The 16,308-nt window shown below is 39.2% G+C and overlaps 1 protein-coding gene across 1 annotated transcript; it reads right to left on the bottom strand.

Annotated features, from left to right (window-relative positions):
* Positions 1-15,123: 15,123 nt before the first annotated feature.
* On the bottom strand, positions 15,124-16,104 carry LOC103749666 (olfactory receptor 11G2-like). Its single transcript, XM_008852502.2, has one exon. The coding sequence runs from the start codon at positions 16,087-16,089 to the stop codon at positions 15,124-15,126; it is 966 nt and encodes a 321-aa protein (XP_008850724.1). The 5' UTR covers positions 16,090-16,104.
* Between the last annotated feature and the right edge of the window lie 204 nt (positions 16,105-16,308).

Here is a 16,308-nt window from a genome sequence, read left to right on the forward strand (position 1 = left end):
AATATAAGATCTAACCCTTTTGAAAATATTGGTTATCTCCTTATAACTGCTGGACTACAGGAACCATCTCTATTACAGGGGACATGCAGTATTATAAGAGACTCTGAAACACCATAACTAAAGATTCAGAATTGGTTACAGAGCCTTTCAACAGTGAGCTCCTGGGAGACAAAGAACTAGATGAACAATCAAAATTGGAACAAAGATACCATATTGGACTCCCTTCAGTCTAGAGGAAAAGGATCCTATCGAGTACTTCCAACTCCTCCTGTGCTATAAAACTTCAGGAGATAAAGTCTTAGGTTTATGTTTCTCACCGCATACTTATACCAACCGTTCATGCCACATCCATGCAAACTTCAGAAAAACTGGATGAAACTAACCTTCAGCTACATCAACAAATTAGTACCCAGGTAACTAAATTCAAAACCCCTCTACAGCATTTTTACTGACTTTCATTTTGTTACAATTCTTTTTAAAAATTTAAAAACTATCTGTATTGATCTTTGAGAATTTCATACAATGTGTTCTGATCATATTTGGATCCCCTCCCCATCTCTCTGATCTACTCCCACTTTTCTACCCCCTCACTTCACAACCTCTATTTTCCTCTTCTTTACTATTGTGTTATATATATATAGCATTGAGTCCATTTAGTCATTTACTGGTGCTTGTGTGTACCTGTGTTTGGGGCTGCCCACTTGGAATTAGTGAACCTCTCAGGTAGCTAGTCCCTGGGGAAAACTGATTCTCCCTCCCTCAGCATCCATTGATTGCTTGTAGCTCTTCATCTTGAGGTGGGACCCCATGACATTCCCAGTTCACCTTGGCATTTCAACTGACTTTGTCACTGTGCGGATCTCATTAGGCCACCATACTGTGGAGATTTCATGGTGTAGCTTCCCTATGATGTCTAGAATGTATTAATTTTGTTATAATTCTTAAATCCCTTTATCTTTAAATATTAAAAAATCTTGGGTTTAGTGCAGCTACAAATGAGGATAATAGTGTCCTTTTATTATTATTTTTTCAAATATGTCATTTTTTTATTTGTTGATTTTCTCTGTGTATATCACACAGAACATCCTAAACAATCTTATCTATATACCCACTTTCCAAATGGCACCCTCCCATAGCTCCCCCACCCTCACTGGAGCCCATATGCTCTGTCATCCCGGTTACTGTCCACTGTGTTGTCAGAGCCCCCAGCCTTTCCCCAGTGCTTTTCCATCCACTGACTCTAGTCAGCCTATCTAGAGATCATGTTCTAGGAAGATCAGCTCATCCTCTTCTAGCAGCAATCAGTTGTCAATATTCCCTTAGATAAGACTGGGGTCTGCTGTTCATTTTCCCAGTTCTATGCTGGCTTACTATCTGGGAGTCCCTTGGGCCACCCTGGCCAATAACTCAAAGGAAGGTATCTCCTGTCTGGCATTGTTGCTTCTTATAGCCTTTAGCTATGCATATGGACTCAATAAATTATATTGGCCCCTTTAATCTTTGGTTATACTTTCCTTTGGGTGTTGAAGGCCATACAATTGGCCCAGATAAACCAATTTATTTTTACTCTTAAGGCCGTTTGAGAATCTGTTCCTCAGGGGTCACATGGGCTGGGGAGGAGCCCCTGGCTCCTTTCTTTTACCAGTTCCACCTATGTGAAGATAAGCCAAAAGTTCTGCTCGACCATGGTTGGCTTCACTTGGAAGCATGGAAGAAGTGATTCCTCTGTGTTGACCCTCCTCTTTGTAGACTGGACACTGGTTCAAGTCCATTTGGTGGGGTCTTGCTGCGGGGTCCTGGCTTTTAAAGCAGGGCATGTTCTCGCTCCGTGAAGATTCTTTCACTCTAGGGAACAGTGCCAGGAGACAGTTCTCTACAGTTATTCCCTTGCTCACTCGTGTTCTCGGGCACTGTGCCTTCACTTCTGACTCTATTTCCCCCAGGAGTGGAGGAAGCAATCTGTTTTGTTGGGTCTTAATCTCTTAGGGGTCTTTAGAGATAAGTTCACCTGCCACTCACCAAACTTGTTCCGAATACTTGTAAACAATGGCATTTCTATCAAACTAAACCCAGGATAAGGTGATGTTTATATTACAGGTTTGTTTGTTTTTTTCCAGTTTTCTGACAAGTTGATTCTGGTGACAGGTCCTCTGTCCTTACCAGGAAGAGATTGGCCAGGGGACTAATGGACCTTAGCTAACAGAACTGTGCAGTTTCAGCAAAGTCTCACACACACTTTCTGGACCATTGTAGTGATTTCTCTCTCTTGTCAAGTAATTAAAACTCCCGAGTTACAATGCTCCTACTGGAGAATCCTGCCTCTCATGGGAAATTTCCAAGGTCTGAGAATGTGGGCGGGGGTGAGGTGGGGGGGGGTTGGCATTGGAGGGTCATACTACAACAATGAAACAAAGAAATTGCAATAGGGGATTGTTGGGCTTTAAGACTCCATCTCTAATCGAGGGACAGGGACAGGTTTTCTTATTTACTTTTTAATACAATTGTGTCTTTTCATTTCCCTTGAAGGGAATTTCATCTTCAACATCTCATTTCATTTCTAAGTCCTTTATTAAGACACCACGTGAAAGTATAAGTACTTACTCAGTATTTGCAATGCTTAGATGGAAAATACTACTGCAAGTTTCAATCAGATTTCAATAATCTTTTGACTTGAACTTATATTTCCAATAATTACTTTAAAAGCATTTATCTTACATGGGAAACTTGTGCAACATAAAACAAAAACATTAAATCCTCCACATTTATCAAGCATGCCTTTTGCTAGATTTATTCATTTATTTATTTTTACTTCATGTGTATGAGTGTTATGCCTTCATGTGTGTGAGTGCACCCATGTCATGGAGTGCCTGTGGAAGACAGAAGAGGGTGACAGATCCCCTGGAAATGGAGTTACGGATGGCTGTTGGCCACTATTTGGATGCTGGGATTAAAACCTGGATCTTCTGCAAGAACAGCCAGTGCTCTTAACCCCAGAGTCATCTCTCCAGCCCCTTTAGCTTGCTTGCGTTTATTGATTGATTGGCTCAGTGGTTAAGAGCACTGACTGCTCTTGCAGAGGACCTGGGTTTCATTCCAGGCAACTACATGGTGGCTAACAAGCATCCTTAACTCTAGTTCCAGGGGATCTGATACCCTCTTCTGACCTCCACAGACCCGGCATGACATGCACACACATGCAGGTAATACACTCACACCCACAAGAATAAAAATAACAAATAAAAAAAGAAAAATGATAAAATGTGGGGAAAAGCTTTATGGAATCATTTTAGTAGTGACAATGTATAAGTAGCTGTAGTGAATTCTACTTGCGAATCTTTTGTGATCATATCTGACTGAACAATGCAACTTCCAGAAATTCAACAGAAAATTTATCAGTGTGAACTGCCTGTCTACCCTTTCCTGAATTGTGAAGGAATACAAAAAATTGGAAATGTAGACAAATATCAGATTCTCCAAAGGATTGTCCTCATTTACAAGAGTAATTAACAGTAATTAATCCCAGAAGAAAGCAATACAAAGAAGGTATCATAGTTTACAAGATTACTTAATAAATGAGAATTTTTGGAGTTCTAATGTGCATTTACTTTAGGAGTGGAAAAGACATTCATTCTAAAGATAAAGGTATATGTAGAATTAAAACCATATTTTGGTTACTGGGGGGAGGGTGCCAGATTGGTGACACCCAGCAATTTCTCAAGTGTCCAGGATACTGAATCATAGTCTACAAGATTATTTAATAAATGAAAATTTTTGGAGTTCTAATGTGCATTTACTTTAGGAGTGGAAAAGACATGCATTCTGAAGATAAAGGTATATGTAGTATTAAAACCATGTTTTGGTTACTGGGGGGGGGTGCCAGATTGGTGACACCCAGCAATTTCTCAAGTGTCCAGGATACTGAAGCAGATCAAAAGTGGGAGGGGAAGCTGGTGGCCTGGAGGGATGCTAAGCTGTACAGCAAACACTAGCTGGGTCATGTAAATTCTGGAAGTTTGGGGCTTTAAATCTGCAAAGCAACAAAGAACTCTAATGTATAGTGCTTGACCATGCAATAGCAAAGGGGGAAAATACTCCTTAGAAGGGCTTGAAGCAAAGGAGAGAAGGGGGCCTCCCCAGATCTGAATCTGGCACCCTGCAAAAATAAGTGTTAGTATGGAAGACTGGTGACACACAGCACACAGGTAGTGGAGAAAGGACTCCCTGTTGTTACAAGCTTCTTAATTGGTGTCATTAAGGGAAATCATCTTAAAGGATCTGAGACTAAATGCAAGCACGCGAGCCACTTAGGACTCAAAATAGACATTACCTTTTCTCATTACAGTATAGTTAAAAAGCCAAGAGTGCAGAACAAAGGGATAGTATAGATGTCTGCACGAGTGATGTTCTAAATTCCTTATAAAGGCAAACTCCCCTCAGGAACAGAAAACTTCTTGATAGGAACCCTAAAGGGAAGAAAGACATGGAATAATATTTTTCAAACCTTGAGGGCAAATAACTGCCAGCAAGATTATAAGATCCAGGAAACTTATCCTTAAAATCAATAAAGTAAACTCTTAAAAATTATCAAAAACAATATTTTTTATTTATTTATTTTTATTTTATGTGTATGAGTGTTATGCCTGCATGTGTATAAGTGCACCTGTGTCATGCAGTGCCAGCGGAGGACAGAAAAGGGTGTCAGATCCCCTGGAACTGTAGCTACGGATGGTTGTTAGCCTCCATGTGGGTGCTGGGATTCGAATTCAGGTCCTCTGCAAGAACAGTCAGTACTCTCAACCACTGAGCCATTTCTCCAGCCCAAAACAAAGTCTTTAAGAGAACCACAAACTAAAGTAATTCATGACCATGTAGCCAGCACTGCAGAAAAAGAAATCCTCCACACAGCGGGTGAAAGACATTCACGATCACAAGTGTCCTAAGCACTTGAATAAATCTCACTACAAGAGTGGATGAAGAAATGAGAATTAGGAAAGAATAAGACATTATCATCCAGTAAACCGTCAAATCCGTAAAAAAAAGAAATCCTCCACACAGGAGGTGAAAGACATTCACGATCACAAGTGTCCTAAGCACTTGAATAAATCTCACTACAAGAGTGGATGAAGAAATGAGAATTAGGAAAGAATAAGACATTATCATCCAGTAAACCGTCAAATCCGTAAAAAAAAAGGAGAAAAAAGAGAAAGAACCTGAATTGATCAGGAAAATAAACACAAACAAAACCTTAGAAATTAGCATAATACTCTGAGATGTAAATGACATTACTTGTCGAAGAAGACTCAGACTATTATGCTAGACAGTTTGACATCATAATCTCTTGCAGAAGAATCATAATAATATGTGTAGATAGATATCCAACATCATTCCAGTAGTACACGAAGACTATCCAAATGGATTAAGAAGCACTTTCAGTAAAGCATCAGGATATAGAAACGAACAAACATACAGAAACCAGTATCTTCCTACACACCAACAACTTGGTGAGAAAGAAGCCAAGAAAATAATTCAATTCACAACGTCCTCTCTCAAAAGTACCATGGAATGGGGCTGAAGAGATGGCTCAGCAGTTAAGAGTGCTCACGGTTCTTGCAGAAGACTTGGATTTGAATCCCAGCACCCACAATGTGGCTAATAATCATCTGTAACTCCAGTTCCAGGAGATCCAATGCTTCCGCAGGCACTGCATGACAGGGGTGCACTTATACACATGCAGGCATAACATTCATACACTCATGTCATGTGTATGTATCCAGATTACACATATGGAAAACACATATCCAGATTACACATATAGAAAACATGTAATACTGTTTTTCTGGCACTGGGTTATTTTGCTTAACATTATGGTGTATAGTTTCAACCAACTCTTTTGTGCATTAGCACTATATGTTCTCTATCCATTCACCTATTCATCTATGTAAGCTCATTCCAAAACCTCTGGAGATTCTATCATCTATGTATCTATGTATCTATGTATCTATGTATCTATGTATCTATCTATCTATCTATCTATCTATCTATCTATCTATCCTATCTATCTATCTATCATCTATCTTTTATCTATCTATCTAGCTAGCTATCATCTATCATCTATCTATCAGCTATCTATCATCTATCTATCAGCTATCTATCATCTATCTATCTATCTATCTTATCTATCTATCTATCTGTCTATCATCATCTATCTACTATTATGGCTTATATTTCTATCAGCTATCTATCTATCTTCTATAATCTGTCTATCATATCTATCATCTATCGTATCTGTCATCTATCAATCTACCATTTATCTTCTATCTATCTCTCCATCTCTTTATCTCTCTATCTCTATCTATCTATCTATCTATCTATCTATCTAGATATCATCTAGCTATCTAATAATCATCTATGTATCTTCTATCATCTACCTAACTCTATTTATCATCTATCTATCTACCTATATCTATCATCTACCTATATCTATCATCTATCTATCATCTGTCTATTATATCTATAATCTATCATCTATCTATATCTATCATCTATCTATCTATCATCCATCTATCATATCTATCATCTATCATATCTATCATCTATCATATCTATCATCTATCAATCTACCATCTATCTTCTATCTATCTATCTATCTATCTATCTATCATCTATATAATCTATCTATCATCTAGCTATCATCTATCTATCAATCATCTATCTTCTATCATCTATGTGTCTGTCTATCTATCTATCTATCTCTCTATATATCATTTATCTATCTATCTATCTATCTATCATCTATCTATTTATCAATCATCAGTCAGTCATCTGTCTATCCATCCAATCTGTGTATCATCTATCTACATCAATTTCTCTAAGATCTCTCTACCCAAGCATCATCAATCTATATCATCCATTATCTACTCATGTTTCATTTATCTTCCTTCCTTCCTTCCTTCTTTCCTTCCTTCCTTCCTTCCTTCCTTCCTTCCTTCCTTCCTTCCTTCCTCCCTCCCTCCCTCCCTCCTTCCTTCCTTTTTACCTACCTTTCTATTTATCTACATAACTATCTTTCAGTCTGTCTCCATTTTTGATATCTTGGTGATCAAACCAAGGATTCTACAATGCTAGGCAAGCACAGTTCTACAGAGCCACATCACACTCAACTGCGGCGTTTACTGGTAGCAAGAGGACAGGCTGGAAATCAGTCTTCAGTCTCTTTCATCCTTAATCCCAGGATCAGGACATGCGCCCCTGTAAGCATTATCATCTATCTATCATTATCTATCTATCTATCTATCTATCTATCTATCTATCTCTATCATCTATCTATCTATCATCTATCTATCTATCTATCTATCATCTATCAGCTATCCATCAGCTATCTTTCTATCAGCTATCTATCATCTATCCATCTATCTATCTATCTATCTATCTATCTATCATCTCTATCTGTCTATCATCTATCTATCATCTATTTATCTATCTATCAATCATCTATCTCTCTATCTATCATCTGTTTGTCATGTGTGTCTGTGTGTGTGTGTGTGTGTGTGTGTGTGCATGCATATGTGAGTGCAGTGTCTGCAAAGGCCAGGAGAGGGTACCAGATTCCCTGGAGCTGGAATTCCAGGCATTTGTGAAACCACAGCAGAAGCATTATTAAGCCAGTTCTATTGTGGGCAAATGGAACTTTCTATCTATCTATCTATCTATCTATCTTCTATCATCTACCTATCTATCTATCTGTCATCTATCTATCATCTATCTATCAATCAATCATCTATCTATCCTCTATCACCTATCTGTCTATCTATCCATATACTATCTATCTATCTATCTATCTATCTATCATCTATCATCTATAGATATGTTTGCCCTCTCCCCATCTATGATGGAACATTGATGGGCCCAGTCCTTGTGTAGGTAGCCACTGCTGCTGTGAGTTCCTGGGTACCACAACCATGCAACACACAGTAGAGTGTTTTAAAGCCCTCCTTCCCATCCTTTGACTTCTCATTCTTTCTGGAACCCCCCTTTGGTAATGTTCTCTGAGCCTATAAATGTCCCATTTAGAGCTGAGTACTGAGCAGTTGCTTATTCTCAGCACATAGCCCTGAGTCTAAAGTAACTGTTTCACACAGCAAATAGAGGTTTCTTTGACCAAGATTGAGAATAGCACTAATTTATGGATTTAAACAGAGATATTTAGATGGCAGTCTGACACCACACTTATTTAGCAAAATGACACAGTAGTAGGCAAAATGACAGTCCTGGTTTTTGACCAGGTTTATAGTCCTATGGAACAGGCCTCAAATCCAATCAGAAAGTGGAAGTTTACTCCCAAAATAGTCATGCGTCAGTGGGCACATCTTTCCTGGCAGGGTGGTATGTAGCTTGCAGGGTTTAGCATTGGAGACCATTGTTGATTTTGCCCTGTGCACCCTTTTTGCACTGTGGAAGCTAGTCAGGGAGGAAGCTTCCAGCTCACATCAGCTTCATTTTTCTCTGTCCAGCAATCAAAGTGTGTAAGAGGATCCAGAATTTGTTTTTCTCATCATAGTTCAATTACTCACTGATAAGTCTTAGGCAACTTGTTTAATCAGTTAGGCTTTATCTTGTAGAATGAAGATACCAATAAAACACCCATAGCATCGTTGTAAGATTATATATGGTAGCTTCTAAATGGCTGCAAACAATGCCTGCCAAGAAACACTGAAACATCTTGTGCACAAAGCCTTTTCTTTTCTTCTCTTTTTTTAATTAAAAAATTTATTGAGAATTTCATACATGCATATAAGGTGTTTTGATCAAATCCATGCCCACTCCCTCCCCTCCAACTCCTCCCATATCTCCCCATCACTTTTTCCTGAACAACTTCATGTACTCTTTCATTTTTGGCGGGGGCTTTTTGCGACTCTAGAGGTAGACCTAAAATCTTTTAGGGATTAGATAAGAGCTCCCAAATGCTTCTGACACTTTTGCCCTTTGGAACGGAGTATGTTGCTAAGAGGCCCAAGGACATTGTGAGTTTTAGCCAAGAAATTGGCTACTTTTCTTTGGGGTCTTTTTACACTAAACTGCCTAGCCAATTCCTACCTCCTGTTCTTATCACCCCATTCCCTGAAGAGGTTACCCAAATTGCTGATAGGGAATTGGGATGCATACTGCTCTGGCTTCTTCCATGCTGAACAGGGATGAAGGGTGAGGCAATTAGGGTACCCCTTCAGTGGGTCTATCTAAAAGACTTCCAAATTGCATAACTGTTAACTGTAGGGAGAAAAGAGAGTCCTTGACTGGTACCTAGGAGATGTGAAACAGAAGTAAAGGCAAGAGTAGTGAGCATTACAAGTTCTAGAAAGGGAACCAGAAAAAAGTCAAAATGGCAAATTTCAAATGTTCATATCACAGTCCATTGGAATTTCTTGATGAGAACTTCCAAAAGCATCCCTCTATTGGATTCCTCCTCATTTTTCTTTTGTCTGCCAAGGCTATACTTGAGAGTGATGGACTCAGGATTTGTTTTCAGGCACTTTGATAGCTGCTGGAGTGTCTAGAATCAGTGTCAGTTCCTTGCCAAGTCTGCAGAAAGACTTTTCTGTACTTAGAATATTTCTTTAGAGGAAATTGACATAATGAATTAATAGGTTACAGATATAGTTTATTTGTGAAATGTGTCAATTATTTAATCAATTTTGTATCTTCCGTAAGACACTGGTTTTCCCCAACATTGATTTTTTAAAAAAATATTTTTATTAATTTGAGAATTTCATGCAATGTATTATCACCACATTCAGATTCCCTCCCCTTTCTTCACCCCACTTTGTTACTCCAGTTCATGGCTTCCATTATTGTCTCTTTTTTTTGGTCTTTTTGAAGCAGGGTCTCCCTGTAGCCCCAGCTGTCCTGGAATTCACTATGTAGACCAGGCTGGCCTTGAATTCACAGAGATCCGCCTCTGCCTCCCAAGTGCTGGGACTACAGGCGTACACCATCACGCCCAGCTCTATTATTGTCTTTAAAAAAAAGGGCCTACTGTATCTAATGTGTGTCTCCAAAATGCTCTTTTTAAAATTTATTACTTTAATTTTATGTGTATGAGTGTATTGCCTGCATGTATGTTAGTGCAACCCGTGTGATGTAAAGCCCATGGAAGTCAGAAGATGGTGTCAGATCCCCTGGAACTGGTTGTTAACCACTATGTGGGTACTGGAATTTGAACCCTGGTCTTCCGCAAGAACAGTCAGTGGTCTTAACTGCTGAGCCATCTCTTCAGTCCCCAAAATGCCCTTGGAGTCTAGCTAACCTACCAGATGACACCCCAGTAAGGAAAACGGACTCTCCCTCTCCCAGCAGCTGCCAATTGCCAATAGATTCTTAGCTAGGAATGGGGTTTCTTGCTTACCTCTCTCATCTGTGCTGGGCTTTTGTCTGGCTTGGGCTCACAAAGGTTTTGTGCATGCTGTCACATGTGCTGTGAGTTCATACATGCAACTACCCTGTAGTGTGCAGACAACACAGCTTCCTTGTATTCATCTACCCCTTCTGGCTCTTACAGTGTTTCTGCCCCTCTTCAGCAATGATTCCCTGATCTTTGGGAGGAGAGGGTATAATAAAGGTGTCCCGTTTGCAGCTGAGCACTTCTCACCCTTCTGTTCTCTGCATGTTGACCAGCTGTGAGTCTCTGTTATTGTCATCTGCTTCCAAAAAGAACCTTCTCTGACGAGATTTGATTCACTAATGTATGCGTATAACAGTAAGTGGTCAGAAGCCAGTCTAATGCTATGTCAATTTAGCAGAATAATAGTGGTAGGCTCTTCCTTATGGTCTATGGCCTGTCCAGCTATAGTTTCATGACCCTGACAACAGTGCAGTATCAGATATGGACTCCATTTGTGAAGCAGACCAGATGGATTCAGTGCAGAATTATATCAGACCTTTAAAGAAGAACTAATACCAATACTCTTCAAACTATTCTGTAAAATAGAAAAGGAAGGATTGCTTCTACATTCTTTCTATGAAGCCATTGTGATTCTGATAACAAATATAGACCAGTCTCTCTGATGAACATAGTTACAAAAATCTCAATAAAATACTTGCAAACCAAATGTAAAATCACATCAAAAAGATTATCTACCACAATCAAGTTGGCTTCATCTCAGTGATGCAGGGATGGTACAACCTACATAAATTAGTATATGTAACCCATCAAATAAACAGACTCAAAGGACAGAAACCACGTGATCATCTCATTAGATGTAGAAGAAGCCTTTCACAAGACACTGAATTTTATGATGTGACAGTTTCTTAGTGTATCTGAGTCTTTATTCCCAAAGATACACATTAGTTTAGGAATGAAGTGTTGGGGACTCTCACACTGTGAATGTGTACCACATGCGTGCCATGAAGACAGACATATACATCATCATAGCCATAAAATAATGAAAACATTGCCAAGTTGACGCTACAGGTACAGAGCTTTTTGTTTCCCAGCTTAATAGAGCCTCATAAAGCTTCCAGAATCAGCACACAATATCATCCCATGATATAAAGGAAGGGAATAACTCCAAAGAATTCATGAAAGTGGAGAAAATAGTAAAGGTCTCACTGCACAGCGGTTAGAAGGCAGGTAAGACGTAGAAAGTTAATGAATTCAGAAGTTCCCAAAGGCTTTTTGTAGGGATCACTGGTGTGAAATTGTTGGACAGCCAAGGAATTAGGAAATTGGGAGAGGAGAAAAGTTCTTTTTTAAATTTTTAAATTGAATTTTTGTGTATTTCATACAGAACATCTAAGCCACTCTTAATCATCTTTATACCCCCTTCCCCACTGGCCTGCCCTCCCCACAGCCCCCCTCCCCCACCGGAATTCATACATTCTGTCATTTGTGTTAAGGCCTATTGTGTCAAGTTAGTGTCCCCAGACGTCCCTCAGTGCAAGTCTATCCACTGAGGTCTAGTCGCCTATCTAGAGTCTCTCGCTTTAGGAAGATCAACTCTTCCTCACCTAGCAGTAATCAGTTGCCAATATTTCTTCAGCTAAGAGTGGGGTCAGCTGTTGTATGCTGGGTTTTCGTCTGCTTGAGTTTGCATGGGTCCATGAATGGCCCAAGTCTAAGTGGAACATCTACAATGCAACCTCTACACCTAATGCTCACGGAGCATAGAACAAGAGGTAAAGAGGACAGTAATGAATATTTCAATCCTCATTAATGAAGCTCCTTCATGCAACAGAGGACGAGGAACACAAAAGGTCACAAATGGCTTAAGTGTAGAGACTGAGAGTCTGCAGAGAAGGAAAATTCTTAAAGAGACAACTTAATACTTTTAAAAACTAACATTTCAGCAAACAATTTTCAAACTGCTTGTTGATGCTTAATTAAAAATGAATGAGAACTGTGGGGGATTAAAGGCGGCCTCCCAAGTGCTGGGATTAAAGGCACGCATCACCACACCTGTCTTATATGTACCACATTTTTTAATGCAATAATTTGTTGATGGATACCTAGGCTGGTTCCACAATTTGGCTACTGCATATAGTGTTGCAATAACCATGACTGTGTAAGTATCTCAGTGATGTGATGTGTTGACTTAGATCTTTGGAATATATAGTCAGGAGAGCTAGCTGGGTAATGTTATTTCTACTTTTAGTTTTGAGAAATTTCTATACTGCTATGATAAGATATATTCCCACAAGCAGTATATAAAGGTTCCTCTTTACCGTAATAGTTTAGAAGCATTTGTATTTGTTTTCTTTTAAAAAATATTTATTTTTGTGTGTGTATATCATGTGTATGTGTGTTGTGTGTTGTGTGTGTGCGTGCGTGTGTGTGTATGTTGTGTGTGTGTATATGTTGTGTGTGTGTGTGTGTATGTTGGGTGTGTGCCTATAGAAGTCAAAAGAAGGCACAAGATGCCCCTGGAGCTGGAGTTACAGACAGTTGAAAGTCACCCATCTTGGGTGCTGGGAACCAAAGCATCCTCTGAAGAGCAGCAAATCCTGTTAACCACAGAGCAATTTCTACGATTCTGTTGTTTTCTTAATAACAGTCATTGTGACTGGGATGAGGCAGAATCTCAATATAGTTTTAATTTGCATTTCCCCGATGGCTAAGAAAGTTGAACTTTATTTTTCATATGCTTGTTAGCTATTTGTACTTCATCTTTTAAGTATTATCTGTTCCTTTCATTAGCCTATTTATGCATTGTTATGTGTTTTGATATTTAGTTTTGAATTCCTTGTACATTAATGCTCTGTCAGATGTACAACTAGCAAAAAATTTCTCCCACTCCCTAGACTGTCTTTTTACTTGAGTAATTATTTTCTTTGCTGGAAAGAAGCTTTTTAATTTTATACAATCCCGTATGGGATTTATGTCCTGGGTTCTTGGAATTCTCTTCAGAAAATCCTTATTTCTGGGTCTTGAAGTGTTTTTCCTACTTTTCCCACTGTTTCAGATGTTTAGGTCTGACATTTAGGTCTTTGATTAATGTTGGGTTGATTTTTGTACAGGCTGAGAAATGGGAAAGGTTTCACTCTTACACTTAGAATCCAGTTTTTCCAGCACCATTTACTGATGAGATAGTGTTTTCTGGCATCTTTGTCAAAAATCCAGTGGCTGTAGCTCTGTGGGTTTATATCTGGTCCTCAGCTCTGTTGTATCCATCTACGTGTCTGTTTCTGTGCCAGTTCATGCAGTTTTGTTACCATGGCTCTGCAGCATAAGTTGATAGTTGATCTTTGATTTATTATAGTTTTATTTGCATTTTTCTTCTTATGACTAAAATAGAATATCCTTTTAGATGTCTAAATATTGTACTGTTTAGCAATTTTCTACTGTACCAATGGTATTTTTTAATCTCTCTGAAGATACAATTTCTAGGACATTAATTTGTTTATTATTTCATGTTACCTTGCCTTTTTTGGGAGGACAGACATAGAAGTACAACTGACTGTGTAAAGATAACTTGTTGGAAGGTTAGTGGAAAATTCTAGGTTTTGTCCTAAGAGTATGGTCTACTGTTACTTGTAAAGGCAAATACAAGAAAAGAAAACAGGCTTACTTATCCCTACTGAAAACAAAGGAAAAGACTTTTTTATTTCTCTTTTCTTGGAGCATTTCCTTTAGAGAACTTGTAATCCCCAGCACCCTCCGGAATACATGTGAGATGAAGGCAGGAGGATAACTTATGGGGAAGAAGAGGCCCGACAAGAGGATGGCAAGGGGGTGAATAAGAACACAGGCTATAAGCACATATGTAGGGAAATATTATAATTAAACATATTATTTTAATGTCAACTTAAAAATCAATAAAAACAAAGAAAGCAAAATTATAGTCTTTCAATGTCGTTGAAATTTATATGCCTTTTTAAAAGTTAAACAAGCTTCTGGTCAGCTTTAGACCCAGGAATATCTTTTTCAAGGACCTGAAAACATGTCTTTGAAATGTAATCATGAAGGAAGATAGAGTTCCCATCATCCAGTTTCTGTGGTTTAATTTTTCCTCTGCATAAAACCAGTTCACAAATACAGATGTTCACCCCAATGGCCGGCTAAATATAGGGTGATCTCTGCTCACAGACTATGCTGCCGGCTCCCTGAGGACTAATTACTGCTTACCTTGAGAATATGTATTAATGAGTTGCATTCTTTTTGTTATATAGAAGCATGAATTTCTTTCCATCTTTATAATAACTTAGTGGATTTTCTATGATGCACACTGTATTGTGGTTTAATGCCTATCCAATCACAAAACTTTTATTCATTCTACCTTTGTAGAGAGGTTTTCTGCATTGGCAGATTTTTAGTTATCTTTTCCCAACAAATTGACTTTTAAAAATTGATAGGTCTATCATTTACAATCAGAGAGACTGAATGTGTCTTTCTGATCCCTTATAGCTTTAGAAATTCTAGGAAATAATAAAATGAACAATTTTCCAGGGTCATCAGTGAGTTCTTTTTTCATTTTCCTGTTTATTTTTGAGGCAGGCTCTCATTGTGGACTCTAGGCTGGCCTCCAATTCACCATCCTCCCGCTTTGGCCTCTTGAGTGCAGGAATTCCAGGCTTATACCACAATGCCTGGCTAGTTTCCTTTTTAATAAAGAAGGCAAAATGAGATTTTGACTCTCAAAATCTTTTACAGTAAGAATGTGTACTTTCTGTTTTGAGTAATTTCTTCATTGTATGCTTCATGTCTTTGTTCCTCAGACTATAGATGACAGGGTTGATCAGTGGCGTCACCACAGAGTAAAACAGAGTGATGATCTTCTGCATTCCAGCTGCATGCTCAGATGTTGGGCTCACATACATGATCATCACTGACCCATAGAAAAGAGAAACCACAGCCCAATGAGACCCACAAGTAGAGAAGGCTTTTCTTCGTCCAGCTGTTGAAGGGACCCTCAACACAGCTCTCAAGACCAGAGCATAAGATGCCATGATGAAGATAAAAGGAATAAATAAAAGTAAGGAACTTAAGGTGGAACTAGTCAACTCTATTAAAGGGTTTCTTATACAGGCAAGGGCCAACAGAGGGCCTGGGTCACACAGGAAGTGGTCAATAATCCTGGATCCACAGAAGGACATCTGGGAAATGATGATGATGGGGACCAGGAACCAGAGGAAACCAAGTACCCAGCAGCTCGTCACAAGGATGTTGCAGAGGCGCCCAGTCATAAGAGTGGGGTAATGTAGAGGCCTGCAGATGGCAAGGTACCGATCAAATGCCATAACTGCCAGGAAAAAGCACTCTGTCGAGCCCAAGGAGAAGAAGAAGTAGAACTGCAGAAAGCACCCAGAGAAGGAGATGACCTTGGTGTCGGAGAGGAAGTTGGCCAGCATATTGGGGACTGTGGAGGTGACATACCAGATCTCCAGGAAGGAGAAGTTGGCCAGCAGGATGTACATGGGGGTGTGGAGTCTCTGATCCCAGCGCACAGCACAGATGATGGATCCATTGCCCATGAGGGTGAGGAGGTAGACCACGGAGAAGAGCACAAAGAGGAGGATCTGCCCCTGCCTTGGGCAAGGGAAGCCCAGGAGGATGAAGCCAGTGATGGTGCTGGAGTTGCTGGGGTTGCTGAGGCTTTTCATGTGCCTGTGAGCTGTGAAAGCACCAGAAGTTACCAAGTGACAGTTCACAGACAAATTACAAAACCAAGAAATGTTTTTAGATCATCTTCAGGGAATGTGAACAAAACCGTTTGTGTATAATTTGTCATGACTTTGTTTTACCTTGAAACATGCTGGACAACAGTTGTTGGTCTGTAGTAACTGTTGATTCATAGACATAGAAGTTTTCTTTTTGTGAAA

The sequence above is a fragment of the Nannospalax galili genome, unplaced genomic scaffold, assembly GCF_000622305.1.
Source record: "Nannospalax galili isolate Female #2095 unplaced genomic scaffold, S.galili_v1.0 scaffold2812, whole genome shotgun sequence".
Classification (NCBI taxonomy): domain Eukaryota; kingdom Metazoa; phylum Chordata; class Mammalia; order Rodentia; family Spalacidae; genus Nannospalax; species Nannospalax galili.

Bases quoted from the DNA above. Each gene is read 5' to 3' on its own strand.
- LOC103749666 (XM_008852502.2), bottom strand. From the start codon at position 16,089: ATGAAAAGCCTCAGCAACCCCAGCAACTCCAGCACCATCACTGGCTTC.